The sequence below is a fragment of the Ictalurus punctatus genome, chromosome 23 (genome assembly GCF_001660625.3).
Source record: "Ictalurus punctatus breed USDA103 chromosome 23, Coco_2.0, whole genome shotgun sequence".
NCBI lineage: Eukaryota > Metazoa > Chordata > Actinopteri > Siluriformes > Ictaluridae > Ictalurus > Ictalurus punctatus.
This window is the reverse complement of record NC_030438.2, coordinates 11,506,130-11,519,012: the sequence shown is the minus strand read 5'-3', so window position 1 is coordinate 11,519,012 and position 12,883 is coordinate 11,506,130. Positions and strand designations below refer to the sequence as shown.

The 12,883-nt window shown below is 39.1% G+C and overlaps 1 protein-coding gene across 1 annotated transcript in view; it reads left to right on the top strand.

The window, feature by feature from the left end:
- LOC108256157 (receptor-type tyrosine-protein phosphatase H) overlaps nucleotides 1–12,883 on the top strand; it is a 70,290-nt gene that overhangs the window by 23,434 nt on the left and 33,973 nt on the right. The window contains exons 2-3 of the mRNA XM_053674955.1: nucleotides 4,771–4,846; nucleotides 12,443–12,706. Of these exons, the coding sequence (XP_053530930.1) occupies nucleotides 4,771–4,846; nucleotides 12,443–12,706 (340 nt within the window). The remainder of the gene's footprint in view (nucleotides 1–4,770; nucleotides 4,847–12,442; nucleotides 12,707–12,883) is intronic.

Genomic DNA, 12,883 nt, shown 5'->3' with positions numbered 1-12,883 from the left:
TGCACATACACACAGATACACACACAGACATCTAGCCACAGGAATACACACATGTACATTATCACTGTCCCTTTATTGGCTGGAGAGACAACCGTGTGCCTCAATGTAATCCTAGGGCTCATATACCACACACTCACTTATTTTTCTTCATCACACACAAATTTTTCTTTAACACACACTTATTTTTCTTCTGTGAAAGTTAGTTATGTACCCCAATGTAGCGCTCCAGGCATGTTGCCCCACCCACATGGAACCTGTCAAGCAAGGACAACTCACCGGTGCACTCCCACTTACCCAACTGGGAAGACCCCAACCCACCATACACTGCAATACCAAGCATCACGAGAACGAAATCTTTAACACAAAAGGACAACGCTCAAGCCAGTGCCCAACGAGTGGCACACTGACCACGCAAATTGGAGAGTCCAATTTCTGGATCAATGTGGTGCTTTGATACACTGAGCTGGCGATAGGTACAGATACAGATACAGAGATACAGAGTACCTCAAAGCAGGCATCGTGAGCAATTTGGGGTCAGGTAGGCCAAGCCACCAGGAAAGAAACGACCATCCCACAGCCCCAAAACTAGGGACAACAGCAAGGAAATGAAGGGAAAATAATAAAGTAGAGACAATCTTTAAAGAAGCAAACAGAGTAGACTTATTTGAACACAGTCTCACAGACTTACACTCACACACCTTTGCTACAGTGCCAACCTTTTGTAAATACACAGACTTACACACAGTCACACTCCTTTGGCACAGTGCCAACTGCTCGCTTCTGTCTAGCTGAACCCCCTTTCCGCTAATACAGCAGGATGCAGGCTAACTGTTTACCAAAATACACAAACACTTATTTTTCTACTCTATTCTTCTTCTGAGTGAACTTGACAATTCAGCCGTTCCCCAACACGGTCAAAAGCTGTATCCACAGGATTTTCGTATACCCATTGAGCCCTCTGCTGATTCACATCCTAGACACAACAGAGCAGTACCCGCAGGACTTCTCACTTATTCCCTATCTTTTTTTTATCTGTATAATTTACTGCTATCCATCAAGGCCCACTTAACAGCAAAAACAGATCATTGTATGCTATTATTTCTTTACTGAGATCAAAACCCCTTCTTCTTAATTTGGAGAAAACTTTTAAAAGTGTTCTTACAGCCCCAGACTGACCTTTAGCGAACCATATAAACAAAATTGTTTACCTTTTTCAGTGGCCATGGTTTGTGCGGCTCGCTTCTGCCAGCCTGACACGACTTCTACTTTCCAATAATGTCGACTATGCCAGTTTGTATGTCATGGAATCTTCTTCAACAAAAATAAAAACTTATGAGTCTCTGGGTGTTGAAGACAGAAAGTAGATTTTACTGCCAAAGCAATAAAACTGAGATGTCTGCAGAGCATCTGACAGATTCAATCTTGATACACTCTTTTACAAAACATTACAAAAAACTCTTTTATAAAATATTACTCCTGTTTTGGAGTCCTTGCACTGGCTACTGGTCAAGTTCTGTGTCGATTTTAAAATTATGATGCTAACATACAAAGCATTACATGACTTGGCTCCTCATTACATATCTGCTTTATTAATTCCTTACACCCCAAATCACAGACTGCACTCCTCACAGTGTAATCTCTTAACTGTTCCACAAACATGCTTAAAATCTATGGGTGACAGGGCTTTTTCTGTCTATGGTCCTTCCCTTTGGAACTCTCTTCCTATCGAACTTCGGGAAGCTCAGACCTTTGGAATTATTAAAGCTCAACTCAAGACATATTTTTTTAAACTTGTATTTGACTGTTGATATCTACTTTTATTATTATTATTATTATTATTATTATTGTTGTTGTTGTTGTTGTTGTTGTTGTTGTTGTTGTTATTCTTATTAACTTTTATTTAAAAATTCTGTGTACAGCGCTTTGAGAAGCTGCTTTTAAAAGTGCTTAATAAAATAAAGTTTATTATTATTATTATTATTATTATTATTATTATTATTATTATTATTATTATTATAAACTTTCAAAACAAAGACTCTCTAAAGCTCATCTCTCTGTTATGTGACAAGAGTATAAAGGAAGTCTATTAGCAAGCTAACATACACACATGTCCTTGAACATTGGTGCTTCTCCTCTAATAAGCACCTTGCTGCACAGTTGGCCTTATCAGTCCTTTGTGTACATGCATATTTTGTGGGCTTTTTTTAGCTTCTGCAGTTCAAACAATAAAACACTCATAAGTCTTTTCAATAATAGTGGATACATGCTAAGGAATAACAGATACCAAGCTAGCAAAAAGATACAAACTAGGAGTAAGAAATGTGCTCAGTGATTTCCCCCAAGCTAGAGTGACATTAATTGTTTCCTTGATCAACAAGCATGAATACTCTCTCATATCTCATACATTGATTATACATGATTGGGTTATACTTTCATTGATTAAGACTGATTAACTGATTGATTAAAAATTTCCATACTAGCAACACTAGTGCACCCCAGGGAACTGTACTTTCTGCTTCAATTCGGGAACGTGCCACCTACAGAAGTTCTCGGATGACTCCTTCGAGAATTGTTGGCTGTAATAGAGATGATAAGGAGGAGGAGTACAGAGACCTTATCGAAAGCTTCCTTAGATGATGCAACAACAACTACCTCCAGCTCATCATCTGGAAAACCAAGGAGCTGATTGTGGACTTCCAGCATAGCAAGAGGCCCCCCACCCTTGTTCTTATAAGGGGGAGCAAATGGAGATAGTGGACAGGTACAAGTTTTTAGGTGCAGCTAAATAACACACTGGACTGGTCAGAAACACTGAGGCACTCTATAAAAAAGGACAGTGGAGGATGTACTTTCTTAGGAGGCTTTAATGTGTGCACTAGGCTGCTGCAGGTGTTTTACTAGTCTGTAGCGGCCAGTGCTATCGTCTTTGCTGTGGTGTGCTGGGGAGGTGGCATTGGGACTTGAGGGACCAACAAAATGAGCAAGCTAGTGAGGAAGGCCATCTCTCTTTTGGGGATGGAACTGGACAGTGTGGAGGAAGTGACTAAGAAGAGGGTGATAGAGAAGCTGAAAGCTATTATGAACAATCCCTCTAATCCTCTTTATGCTTAGCTGAGCCTGCTCAGGAGCTTATTCAGCCACAGATTCATTCAGCCTCGTACGTCAATATGTGTGTATGTGTGTGTGGGGGGGCTCCTTCATGCCATCAGCCATCAGACTCCACAATGCAATACCCAGTACCTCCTGCTCCACTGAGTCTCACAGGATCACACACTCTACGGTTAATTGTCATTCCACAGATATTGCACATGTACATATATAATATAGTTCTCTAACATATGTACATATACACAGATCTATTTCTTTTATTTCTATTGTATAGGTATTTATGGAAATTCTTTACTTTCTTTGATGTTACTCCTCCTACTTGTACCGCTGTGTCAATTTGAATTTCCCCTACAGGGGATTAATAAAGGTATATCTTATCTTATTGATTAAAAGTATATACCTCATTAGAGATTTTTGAAAATATAAAGTAAATTATGCATACCCAAATGGTTTCCTCAAAGTATGGACACTGCACACTGTCTGAGTCACTTCTTATGTTGTGTTTAATGCACTTTCTGTATTTTCTTTTTAGGTAGTCGATTCATTCTTGACATTTAGTCCAGTCACCAAATGCCACTTTGACAGAGGGACATTTATCAAAAACTTCCTGAAAATTCTCCTCCCAACCTGAATGATTATGCATTATTTGTTCAAATAGTGTTTGATAACGTCAGTCTCCCCAAACTGAAATTAAACATAAATTTTCAGCTCTAAGCCAGTTGTGGCCTTTCTTTTTCTTGTTCCATGTTACATTATCAAACAATGAGGTGTAGCACCATATTGCGTATGACACTGGTGCTATGATGGGCCATCAGCATGTAAATGATGAAGGCGTGCCCATTTCAGCAATTTCAACAGAATCCCATACGAATTAACCTATTAACATATGTCCTGAAAAATAATCCCATCCAAATAGGGCTTTATGCTGCTGACCACACTGCTGTTTGTAGCTGCCTCTCTCAGGATAAGTTTATTATCATTATTACCTATTTTATTTATTTATTTATTTGTTTATTTATTTATTTATCTATCCCTGCATTGAGTAAGGGAGTTTGCATTTAACACAGCTACATCATATGGTGTATCAATAAAATCGTAAAGTTTATAGTCATCTACTTTTTTTTTGTTTGTATTTAGCAAAGGTGTGCACATTGAACCAGTGGTGAAGTCCTAAAAAAAAGTGTTATTACCCAGTTAACCTCCCCCATCCCTCACACCCCCAAACAGCAGGAGAACATTGACAGAAGATAAGTCGGTGTTTGATTGGTCTAACTATGTATCATTAGCCTGACTAATCTCTTGAAAAGCATTTATGATATAATTTGTCATCTTTTTCATCTCTGTCAGTGCTTGAGGTTGGAAAAAAATAGGTGTCGCATGTTGCCAATGTAGAGCCTAAATATATTAGGGCCAGGTATTGTTGTCTACCTCATATACTGTATGTATTATGATACATCACATTATAGCACAAAACATCATATACTTTTCACATATTACATCAAGATTGTTATTGTTCATTACAAATTCTGAAAGTTTTACTTATGATGATGATGATGATGATGATGATGAAGAATATTATTATTTATTATTATTATTATTATTATTATTATTATTATTATTATTATTATTATTAAGTAATCAATTAATTAATTCTATTAACAGGGAAACTCAACTTCAATGAAATTGGTTTCAACATCTATCACTACCACAAAATCCACAGGACTACCCACTCCACGATGTAAGGTTTTTTCTTCTTCATCTACTTCTTCGTTTTCTTCATGTTCTTTTTATTATTATTATTATTATTATTATTATTATATGGGTTAGTAAAGGATGACCTCATATCTTTGGCCATGTAAGACACCTTGCTAAATAGCTGTCAGAGTAAAGTTAAAAAAGTTATACAGTTCGAAAGTATCGGCACAGCCACTTCTCTTATTTTTGCTATGCAGAAGACATTTGGATTTGAGATCAAAAGATGAATGTTATTCTATAGCGTACTAATATCATCAAACTTTAGCATTTTTCTTTTCCAGGTTTGCACTGCAGCTTCTTTCAGTTATTGTTTGCTTTGAGGGGTTTCTCAGTCTCTTCACCATGTGAAATACATGCTCAATTGGGTTAAGGTCTGGTAATTGACTTGGCCAGTCTAAAACCTTCCACTTCTTTCCCATGATGAAGTCCTTTATTGTGTTGACAGTATGTTTTGGGTCATTGCATGATGAAGTTCCTCCCAATTAAGTTTATTTATTTTACTTCATTCATATTTCTGGATTTGTTGCATTTAAGGATTAGAATGGGTGAGTGGTAAGTATAGGATGTAACAGAGAGGACAGTCAATGAGACAAAACAATAGACTAGACAAGAGAAGATAGCATGGACATGGGCATGGCAATTATTAGGATGGTAGGTTGGGGGGTATGGAGGAAGGTATGGGGGTGTGCAAACCGTAATAGTTGGAATGTGGATTGAGTTCATTAATAGGTATAACACCAATTTTGGTTGCATGTGTTTGTGAGCATTATGTTTGAGATGTGTGGTATGGCTTTGATTATGTGGTTTGTCTGTAGGTGCTGTATTGTCTGCTATTGTGAAGTGATTCCCTGGTTTATGTAAGTGTTGAGTGGTGTCCAAATATAGTTAAATTTGGTGGAAGTATGAGTGTAATTGATTGTTGTCTGTGTTGTGTTTTCTTTTAACCAAATAAATAGACGGATGGCAACTGGGTTGACTCTTCATTTACTCTCTGACAAAGACATAACACTCATTCATTGTGTCTTTTCATCCTCAACATTTCTCTCCCATGCAAACACAGTACGGAAAGGGGGAAGAGAGGAGGTGCAAAGGAATAAAATCAATAAAATAATGATTTAACATAAATGACAAAAAACATACCTGACAAAGCGATAACACAATCTCATACAGTATGTGCATTAACCCTCAACATTTCTATAAAATAAATTTCAAGTTCACTGCAATTAACACGTGCTTCAAGATCACGGATGATGCAAAAAAAACCTAATCATAACCTTAATTAAAGTGAAAACATGAAAATAATAAATCATACATGGGAAATAATATCATAAATACAATTTAGAAAAAGAATGCTAGTTTAAAAGTGATTTTTAAGGCAAAGATGAAATTGGATTAATCAGAACTTAAAATCCTAATTAAAATCCTACCTCTCCCATGCAAACACAGTGCGGAAAAGGAAGAGGAGGTGCAAAGACAGGAAGCTAACATTTACATGCTGCAGTCAGAAAATTAAAGGGGAGGATGCACACATACAGACAGTCACTTCAGGTATACATTTTTTTTTTTGTAATTCTATATATTAAATGTATAGAATACTTTCCATACCCATTACATTTGGGACACCATCCCATTTTTTTGCATGGTATGGTAATTGAGCTGGATTTGGATGGTATTTTATATATTTTGGCAAGGACTTTAGTTGGTTTTGCGTATAGTTCTGACACTAATAGGGTCTAATATGTTGTTGTTTAGGTTGAATTTCGAGCATATTATGTCTCTGAGTTGTAGAAATTCAAAGAAATGTTTATTTTCTAGTCCATGCTTCTCAACTAGATATAGTAGTGATGTAAAGGTGTTGTTTTGACATACTGTATGTGTTTAAGGTATGTAATGCCTTTTTCTACCCATGTGGAGATGTTTGTTATCTTCACTTTGTTTGTGAATTTGGGGTTGTGCCATATGGGAGTTTGTTTGGTTAGTTGGAGTGCTAAATTTATAGTTTCATCAAATTTGCATCAAACATCAAACTGTTAAAACCGCTGTAATTGTTGGGCTATTGAAGCAGGGGTGGCATTTGATAGCTGTGCTGATGAATGGTAGATTTAAGCTAAGATTCCGATTTCTTTGCTTAGTGCTTGTTCAGTATCTAGCCATATCTCATTTGTCTGACTGGGTTTTATTCATTTGATTATATATTGGAGTTAGTTAGTGAGGCAATATTGTTCAAAGTTTGGGACATTGATTCCTCCATGCTATGGGTCTGCGTAAGGTAGTTAATTTGATTTTGGGAGGTTTGTATTTTCAATAAAAATTTAGTGATGCAGGAATTGAGTGATTTGAACCAGGAAGGGGGAGGTTAAGCAGGGATCACTGAAAATAAGCAATTTATTTTTGGTAGTATCATCATTTTTATGGATGCTCTTCTACATCCATAAAAGATGCGAGAGAGGGGAAAGTTTATCCAGTATTGGAGATCATTATTTATGGTGTTCAGTAATAGGTTAAAATTGAGTTTATGCAAGTCTGACAACTTGGCACCAAAATACTGTAAGTAATATCATCTGTGCTTATGGGGATAAGTAGGGATTGTACTGTAGTATCGGGGTGTTTAATGTTGAGAGCAAGCATAGTGGACTTAGTCCACTTAATTGAGAAATTGGAAAGTTGGGAATATTCTTTTATTGTGTGGATAGTCTGGCCTTCTGATTCTTACTGCTGATGAGTGGTTTACATATTGTGGTATGGCCACTATATTTCTGCTTTGAAACAGCAGATTGTGATACCTTCACCCCTGCACTGTGGAGGTTATTGTTGATGTCACTGACTATTGTTTTTGGATTTTTCTTCACAGCTCTCACTATGTTTCTATCATCAATTGTGACTGTTTTCATTGGGCAACCTGGTTGTTAATACACTAGTGGCTTCTTTCTTTTTCAGGACATTCAAAATTGTTGCACTGGCTATGCCCAGTCCTTATGCAATGGCTCTGAATGATATTCATTCTTTTCTCAGCTTCAAAATGGCTTAGACAGATCTCTGACCTTCCTGTTGGCTTATACTTTTTAACAAATGCAGGCTTTACAGGCAAAACCCTGTGCTCAAACTAAGAGTAGACATTTATAGCTATTAATTGTTTAAACTATCAATGTAACAGGGCACACCTGGGTAACAAGAAACACCTGTCAGTTAAATGTTCCCATATTTTTGATCACTTGAAAAATGGGTGGGTTCAAACAAATAATATAGGGAAATGAAAGCTGAAATTCTGATCTATTTTCTCATGTTAATATTTTCATCTCAAACCCAAATGTATTCAGTGTACAGCAAAATGGCCTTGCCTTCCAATACTTTTGGAACGGGCTGCATTAGCTGCCTTGTATAGATGGAGTTGTTAACTACATTTAAAAAATGTTTTTATGAACACTTGACTGCATATATTACTTTCTTGCCTTCATCGTTACAGCATAGTTTCAAGGACTCAAATTGTGCCACATTTAGAATGCTCAATTGCACATTACATGGCAAAAGTATGTGGACATCTTACCATTACAGCCATATGTGTTTGTTGATTAAGCCGTTCCAAAAGCATGGGTATTATTATAGAGTTGATCCCCTCTTTCTTGCTATAACAACCTCCAATCTGCTGGGAAGGCTTACCACTACATTTTGAAACATGAGGATTAGTGTTCATTTAGCCACAAAAGCATTAGTGAGGTTTGGCACTTATGTCAGCTGAGAATGCCTGGCACAAAGCTAATGTTCCAATTCCTCCCAAAGGTGTTCAGTGGGGGTTGGCCTCTGTGCAGGCCACTCAGGTTCTTCCAATCCAACTTTGGCAAATCATGTCTTTATGCAGCTCATTATGTGCCGAGGACGGTGGCTTAGTGGTTAGTATGTTCGCCTCACACCTGGGGAAGGGTCTGGGGTTCGATTCCCGCCGGGGCCATGTGCTCGGAGTTTGCATGTTCTCCCCGTGCTGCAGGGGTTTCCTCCGGGTGCTCCGGTTTCCTCCCCCAGTCCAAAGACATGAATGGTAGGCTGATTGGTGTGTCTAAAGTGTCCGTAGTGTATGAATGGGTGTGTGAGTGTGTATGTGATGGACTGGCACCCTGTCCAAGGTGTACCCTGCCTTGTGCCTGATGCTTCCTGGGATAGGCTCCAGGTTCCCCTGCGACCCTGAAAAGGAGTAAGCGGTTGAAGATGGATGGATTATGTGCCCAGGGGCATTGTCATGGTGGAACAGGTTTGGACCCTTGGATCCCACGAAGGGAAAACTTATCACCATGTTCATGTTTTAATAAACAGTACTATGCAAAACTCTTATGTACTTGGGTACATAGTCTCATAGTCCAAACATTGCATGCTACCATACTTTTTTTGAATTAGGGCATCTACTTTGTCCAAAATCAGGGGTAATTATAAAACAATCAATTAAGAGAGATTTATTTCACTTTAATACACTATATCAGAATTCCACTGTGTCATATCACAGCAAATCAGTGACTACAATTCCCATCCTGCACTGCGGCCTACAAACATGGCATGGACCGCAATTCCCAGATCACTCACCTTCATTCTAATCATGCACACCTGCATCCAATTCACAGCACAATCACAAACACAGTTTAAAAGGACCTTCTATGCATTCACTCTTTATGAAGTAAATGCTCAGTTGCTTTCTGTTTCTGTCATTACAAGCCTTGAGACCATGTTCATTTATTCTGGTTTTGACCTTGTTCGTGTTTATGACCTTGTCTCTTTGACTTGCCCAGTTTGGACTGTTTGCCTGATCAATTGACCCTTGCCTGACTATGTACCTTGATTTCTGCCTGATCCATTTAACGTATTAGACTTGTTTTTGTTTCATTAAACTGCTATACCTGCATTTGATTCTGTCTGTGCCTCCATTATGCAACTGAATACTTTGCCAATAACATGGAAGCAGCAGGAAGGCAAAGGAGACCTCATGCCAAGGTAATAAGGAACACCCTACCGAGACTCAACTGTATCAAGCTTCCTCAATGGGTTGCCGTGGATCTCCCAGAGCCATACGATGGATTTTTCCGCTACCCTGAATATTTTTTGTTCAACTGCCAATTACATTTTTTGAGCCTGGCGGCACCCCAAGCCTGACCAGAGGACGCGGCTGGGTTCATACTGTCCTGGCTTGTGGGCCAAGCACACCAGTGGGTGGAGTGTCTGGCCTGTACAGAATCAAAGGGTCTTCATAATGTAACTCAGTTTGTGGGACAATTGATAATGGAGTTTGGAGGTCCAGAATACAGCCACAACCTGGATGAGTTTTTGGGGAGGGCCAGTCTCATGAATGAACCCCCGAGGCTGTTCACCACCTACTACAAGGTGCCCTCCTCCCCAGAGCTCCAACCTGGGACCCACAAGGTTGTCTCACCTTCCAAGCTCTAGCTGGATGTCAATATAGTGACCTCTTCCCCAGAGCTCCAACCTGGGACCCACAAGGTTGTCTCACCTGCCAAGCTCCAGCTGGAGGTCAACATGGCGACCTCCTCTCCAAAGCCCCAGCCCGAGGTCAACATGGCAACCTCTGCTCCAGAGCTATAGCCTGAGATCCATGAGGTTGTCTAATTTCCAGAGCTCCAGCATGAAGTCAAGTTCCTGCTAGAGGTGAACTAGGTGAACTCCCAAGCCACGTTCCTGTCCGAGGTCGAAGAGACGGCCTCCCAAGAGGCGTTCCGGTCCGAGGTTGACGAGGCGGACTCCCAAGCCGTGTTCCTGTCCGAGGTCGAAGAGCTGGCTTCCCACGATGCATTCCTGACCGAGGTCGACGAGGCGGCCTCCCAAGATGGGTTCGCGTTCCTGAGCGAGACTGACGACATGGCTAACGGAGTTCTGCTCAAGCCCGAGATTGACGACGCAGCCAACCGAGTTCTGCTTTGTGAAGTAAATGCTCAGTTGCCTTCCGTTTCTGTCATCACCACGCCTTGATACCATGTTTGTTTATTATGGTTTTGACCATGTTCATGTTTATGACCTTGTCTTGCCTAGTTTGGACTGTTTGCCTGAACAATTGACCCTTGCCTGCCTATGTACCTTGAGTTCTACCTGATCTTTTGAACTTATTGGATTTGTTGCTGTTTCATTAAACTGCCATACCTGCATTTGCTTCTGTCTGTGCCTCCATTACATGACACACTGGGTCAATTGTTTATATACACCAAGTTTACTGTCTCTGTATGAATACAGAAATTGATTTAATGACTTTTAGAAGCTTTTGATTGTCCAATTTTTATAATTAAGAGTTAATTGGGAGTGCACCAATGCTGTATTTGAGGGCCTACCTTTAGGTGCCTTTTGCCCTTGATACTACTGGAAAATACAAGCAACTCAGCCAAGACCTCAGAAGAATAACTATGGACTATCACAAGTTCTGTCCTCCTTAGAAGCAATTTCCAAATATCTGGTACCACGAGTATCTCTGTATGCAAATATAAAAATCTTGGGACCACACAAACACTGCATCATTCAGGGAGAAGGCACAAATGAACTCCCAGGGATGAGCAAACTTTGGTACAGAAGGTTCAGTTGAAGGACAAGTTTCTCTTGTCCACAAGACAAGAGCAAAGGAACCAAAGTATGGACAGCCACCATTAAGAGAACCCTACATCGCTGTGGCCTGAAAAGGCTGTCATGGGGAAAAAAAAGCCCATACTCCAACATCGACATAAAAAAGAAAGACTGAAGTTTGCCAGTGATCACCAAAACTGGCTTTTTTATATATATTGGAGTGACACTTTCAAAGCAGTTACCTGAATCCCACTGAAAATTGTGAAGTGATATAACATGTCTGAGAGAGGAGGCCCAGAAAATAGTTACAACAGTTCTGTCAGGAGGAATGGGCAAAAATACCAGCATAAGACTATGAGAAGCTTGGGGAAGGCTACCCACAGTATTTAATTCAAGTCAATGCCACCAAATATTGTTTGTAAACTTTTGACTGAAAATCTGATATCGTAAATAAAAGCTAAAATAAATCTGTCTCTTATCTATTAATTTAAAAAGTACTTCATATGTAAATAAAGTAGGTACCTTAATTGACTTGACACAGTCAATTGAGTGTCAGGTCCATGCAGGCCACAAACTCCACTTCCCAGAATACACTGCATCATACTGTTATGGCAGCTCCGAACTGCACTCCCCAGAAACCATGACAGCTAACCCCCTCCAAATCACCAGACTAATCACACACACACTTGTTCCCAATCACACAATAAAAAAGAAACTCTAACTCACTATGTTCTTTGTGAAGTAAACACTCAGTTCGTACATCGTCTGATCCAGGCCTGTGTTTTGACCTTGTTTTTTGCCTGATGTTTTGGATTACTCTGCTTTACCCTCATTAAAGTGTAATGAAATAAAATGCAATTGGATCCATCTCTACTCATCATTTGAGACAGTGGGTTGTGAAAATTGAGTTTGAATGACTTTAGCCTAGGTGTATGTAAGCTTTTGGCCTCAACTGTATTTGTGATAGTCATACTCAAATATACATAGTTTTTACCATTTTTTGACCATAATTCTTCAAATTCTTTCTCTCTGTTAGCTCTTAGTGATGTTGACAGCATCTCTGTAATAAATCGCACTGAGACAACGTTAACATTGCAATGGAATAAAGTAAACAACAACAGCAATTACAATTACACACTGAGTTACAATAGTCAGAACATCAGCATCAGTGGCTCAGAAGAAGGTTCTGCAGTGACATACACAGCCCGAGATCTTACTGCTGGAACTGAGTACAACTTCATTCTCTACACTGTATCTGAAGGAATTCAGAGCACTGGATTCAACTGTCATGCTGTCACTAGTAAGTGTGATCTCTCTTCAGTTAAACTTAAGTTTAAATAACTTTAAATTAAATGTTGCAGTACAAACAGGATAACGTTTTTTGTTGTTGTTGTTTTTTTTTATTTCTTTTAATATTTCCGAAAAAGAAGGAACAAAATTCTACATATTTTAAAAATAATTCATATATTTAAATAAA